Raw genomic sequence first — 4,842 nt, 5'->3', positions numbered from 1 at the left:
CGTGCATGCTGTCGCTACGGTAACTAAACACACCGCGTTTCTTCACGCTCGTCGGAAACGAAAAGGGCCTTTGAAAAGGGGGCCTTTTATTTGACGATTGGTACATTTCTCTGCGGGTCTAGACGGATATGGTTGACACACAGACAGATTGTACGCGCCTGTGTCCGGGTGGTTTCGGGTGTGTGGCTGTATGTGTGTGTGTGTAAATGTGTCGTGTGTGTATGTGTGTGTGTTTGCATATATATATGTGTGCGTGTATGTGTGTGTGTGTTTGTGTCTGGATGCGTATATATGTGTGTGTGTGTGTGTGTGTGTGTGTGCGCATGTGTATATGTCTGTCTGTGCGTGATCGTGCGGTATCGGAGATTTTCCCCTTTGACCCCCCGTCGACACTAGCGACCTCCCTGTTTGGATCTGGCTGTGAACCGTTGCCCCCCCCCCCCTGTCCCCCCCCTGTCCCCCTCCAGCCTGGTGTCCAGTCGCTTCTCCCCCCACATGGTGACCCATTCCCCCCACGGCCTGCACCAGACGGGGATCCCCCACCCGGCCATCGTCAGCCCCGCCATCAAGCAGGAGCCTCACGGCGACCACATCAGTCCCTCCATGCACGCGTAAGAAGGGAGCCCCCACTCACACTGACGCACACACACACACATGCAGGCACGCACACACGGGCATGCGCAGCGCAAACGTACGCAACCCTCGCACGCGCTACGACGCATGCACGTCACGCATGCACACCCTCACACACACTGCGTCGCACACGCTCCCGCACACATACGCACACGCACACGCTTACACATGCACTGCCTCGCACACGCTCACGCGCACAAACGTGCACCCACACACAGACAAGCGCCCACGCACTCACGCACGCACACACACAAACATCCTATCTTTCTGGATGACCCAGATTCCAGTATTCATGTTTTTTGATGAGAACGTAGTCTTAAGCCAAGGGTTTTTGGTCGGTTGGCAATAACCCATTTTCGCATTCCTGTTCGTAGCCGGAAATCGCCGGGACCTCCCAAGAAAGAGGAAGACAAGAAGCCCCACATCAAGAAGCCGCTCAACGCCTTCATGCTGTATATGAAGGAGATGAGGGCCAAAGTTGTAGCAGAATGCACCCTGAAAGAGAGTGCTGCCATCAATCAGATTCTGGGGCGACGGGTAGGCAGAGAACACTTTCTGTGTCTGGTGTGGGTGATCGTGTGTGTGTGATTGTGTGGGAGCTACATGTCGACTGTTGTGTGTTGTGTGTGTGTGTGTGTGTGTGTGTGTGTGTGTGTGTGTGTGTGTGTGTGTGTCTTTGTGTGTGTGTGTTGGATCTTCATTTAGACTTGTGTGTTAGTGTGTGTGTGTTGGAGCTACATGTAGAGTGGTGTGTGTATGTGTGTGTGTGTGTGTGTGTGTGTGTGTGTGTGTGTGTGTGTAGGCCTGGGTATCCATCTCCTCCTCATGTTTATCTCCATGGTTTTGTCTTCAGTGGCACTCGCTATCACGAGAGGAGCAGGCCAAATACTACGAGCTGGCGAGGAAAGAGCGGCAACTGCACTCCCAGCTTTACCCCGGATGGTCAGCACGCGATAACTACGTGAGTGGAACCCCTCCACAATCAGAGCGTCGTGCACGCACAGCCACCAATAATAACCAAGAACTATCCTCATTTGAGTTTGTTATTAGTTCTAATAGAGCTTGTGTCGTTCTCGCTAAAACATCAGGGGTACTTTGTGGACCTTGGCAGCAGACTTTCACTTTGACACCAGCGAGTGGGCTGTTTTTACTGACTGCGCTGTTTTTGTTTATCTCTACAGGGAAAGCGGAAAAAGAGGAAGAGAGATAATAAGCCAGACTCAACACCAGAGGGTAAGGGGGTCTCTTACTCTGTCCTTGTGTGCCGCTTCTTAACGTCCTTTGTTCTAAAATAGAGTAGAGGAGGCGGAAAAGAGAAAGCCTCTCCTGTTTGAAATGACATTGCCTTAGCTTCACTTGACCTGGAAATCTCAAGAGATGCGTCGAGGCAAGCGTGAGCACAGCCCAAAAAAGAAACATGATTGTATTAGTCACTTATTTATTCATGAATGAACTTTTTTGCACCCCTTCCTTTTCCGTCTTTTGTTAAACTCTCTCCTTTATTCAAATTGACTAACCTGTTCACTCTCCTCCACGCCTTGACAAGCAGCATATGAAGTTCATTGCTAATGGTGGCAGGTATGTCTGCTGCCGTTTCCCTTAGCAGACCCCCCCAGGATTAGTCCATCCTAGTGTTTAAAAGACATGTCAATGCATTCACTTATATCATCCCCATAGATTTGTTTGCATACTTATTTCTATACACACATTCCCATTTAAATCGCCCCCAAACTTAATTTCCCCTCCCGTGGTTTGCCTTTTGTTCGCCTTCGTTTGTCGGAATGATCTGAAATTTCATCCCAAGTCTTTTCTTTCACTCACCCATGTGACCATCTTGTCCTTTTTGTATTTTATTTGTATTCGTCAGATCGTTTATCTCGCCCCAACCGGCTTGGGACGCACAATCAGATTGAAACCATTAGCCGTGTCATAATCTTAACGTATCGGTCCAACTCATCGTGGGTGTCTCTCTGTCCCTGCAGACTTCTCCATCAGGAACAAGAAGCAGTGCGTGCAGTACCTGCCCCCGGAGAAGATGTGCGACAGCCCCGCCTCGTCCCACGGCAGCATGCTGGACTCCCCGGCCACGCCCTCGGCGGCGCTGGCCTCTCCGGCCGCTCCGGCTGCCACCCACTCCGAGCAGGCCCAGCCCCTTTCCCTCACCACCAAGCCCGAGGGCCGCATGCACCAGCAGCAGCACCACCACCACCACCACCACGTGGCCCACCACCCCCACCACCACCACCACTTCCCCATCTCCGGGAGGGCCTCCTCGTCTTCGTCGTCGTCGTCGTCGTCGTCCTCCTCCTCCTCCTCCTCCTCCGTCCCGATCGGCAGCTCAGGGAGCCAGCCCACCACCCCCATCTTGAGCCGCCCCATCCCCTTCGCGTCCCTCCACCCCTCCATGCTGTCCCCGCCGTCGCCCTTCCACCAGGCCGCCCTCCACTCGCACCACGCACTGTTCCAGTCGCAGCCCCTCTCCCTGGTCACCAAATCAAATGACTGAAAGAAATAATCCGCCGCTCCTCCCTCCATGTATTGTGCTGTACATTGCTTTTCTTTGAAATAGGCATTAGATTTGTTTTTTTTTTTTTTTTCTAAATAACGGAAATGAAGAATTACTCTTGGTCAATATTTGACCGCGTCCTTTTCCACACCTCGCAACGAAACAAAGTGTATTTTTTTGTAAAGTTTACTGCAGAACTGTTCTTTGTTGATGCATTTATCCAATGAACCTCTTGTATAAAAGAACCGATGTACATAAAGTTTCTTTATAAAAAAAACATTTAAAAAAGGAACAAAAAATGTCTTCTCTTTTTAGCCAAAACTTGATTAATGTTAGTATTAAGTTGAAGTCATAGTGCTGGCCAATAATTGCAGCCCCCTTTTCAATTTGCAAGTGTGTGCCCTTTTTTTGACATGTTAAATAAACATTTGAAATGGTTTCCTAATACAAATGCCTCAATTTATTCTTGTTTTCCAGTTGCATTTAACAGCATGTTCCATTGACTTAACAAGCACAATTTTCTTTAACAAGTTATTGTGGTTTGGATTAATATTCCCCATACAGCAGCCGCTGTGAACATTACATTCATACCACATGTCTTTTGTAAGCATATAAAAAAACAGACAGCATAAGAAAATGAAAGTGCGGTGGGTATTATATATCGGGCTGTTTCTATGCTTCCCGTTGGGTTTGTTGTCACACGGTAACATAGACGAGGGTATCGCTGGATTCTTCTGTCTGCATCCATAGTCTCCACACGAAACGACAACCTGATCCACAGTTTCCGGATGAGTCCCAATCAAGTGTGAATGTTTAATAACGCAAAATGAGGGTAACCACGTTGGAAAAGAGCGCGCAGCCCGAACCAGGGTAACAACATGCAACGCCAGAAAAGATGTACAACAAATAAAAAAGTAATAGACATCTGGTTCTTCCTGGAATATTCAACGCTCACAACAACAGCTAAAGAAAAGCAGGTCACTCCCCTCCGAGGCATAGCCTCCTCCGTCTCCCTGATCCTTTTCTTGCACTTTTATCGCATCTTTATTCACCGTTTGGCACACTGGCAAAGGTTTTAATTAACTCAGAGGTAATGGGATGTAGCCCCAGGGATCTCATTAGGCAATTAAATTAGTGGAAAATACAACGAGGTAGGTAAGGCGTTTTTGGTGGCTTTGCACTGACGGCACAGTGCCAGGGATCGGCCAGTTATCCAATAGATGAGACTATAGGGGAATTAGTTACGATGTCCCCACACTGAAAAAGTAGTGACACGGAGTCGGGAGTTAAAGTGCTTAACCAGACCCTATACTGTACTGCCCTGCCAAATCCTGACATTCAGCTGAATGTGTGTTTTCTAATCCGATTAGTATGTTATTAAGGAAAGATAATCATAAAATGTTTTTTGTATTTTTTCTATATTGTAGCCCTACAGGTAGTGGAATGGGTCTACATGTCAATAGCAGGCTATATATTTGAACACCTTAACACATCCTGCCATATTAACCATCCATATATTATGATAATTTCTCATACAGATTGAATACTGGTCTCAGAACCTTAAAGCAATAACAAACTAATTTTTTTTTTGTAAAATGGCTTAGGTCATTATACAGGCCTCATCTAAATAGATTTACTCCATCACTAGGCTATTGTGAATGCCCTTATATGCTACTCAATCAGCTGGTCGTGGCTATACAACC

General features: G+C 47.8%; 1 protein-coding gene across 1 annotated transcript in view; it reads left to right on the top strand.

The window, feature by feature from the left end:
* Positions 1-3,584, top strand: part of tcf7l1b (transcription factor 7 like 1b) — a 35,232-nt gene extending 31,648 nt beyond the window's left edge. Inside the window, exons 8-12 of the mRNA XM_079738392.1 lie at positions 468-611; positions 1,008-1,170; positions 1,487-1,594; positions 1,815-1,866; positions 2,616-3,584. Of these exons, the coding sequence (XP_079594518.1) occupies positions 468-611; positions 1,008-1,170; positions 1,487-1,594; positions 1,815-1,866; positions 2,616-3,139 (991 nt within the window). The 3' untranslated portion in view covers positions 3,140-3,584. The remainder of the gene's footprint in view (positions 1-467; positions 612-1,007; positions 1,171-1,486; positions 1,595-1,814; positions 1,867-2,615) is intronic.
* The last annotated feature ends 1,258 nt before the right edge of the window (positions 3,585-4,842 follow it).

This window comes from Pollachius pollachius (assembly GCF_949987615.1).
Source record: "Pollachius pollachius genome assembly, chromosome: 1".
NCBI classification, from domain to species: Eukaryota; Metazoa; Chordata; class Actinopteri; order Gadiformes; family Gadidae; genus Pollachius; species Pollachius pollachius.
The sequence above is the reverse complement of the archived record's forward strand: the minus strand, read 5'-3'. Positions and strand labels throughout refer to the sequence as shown.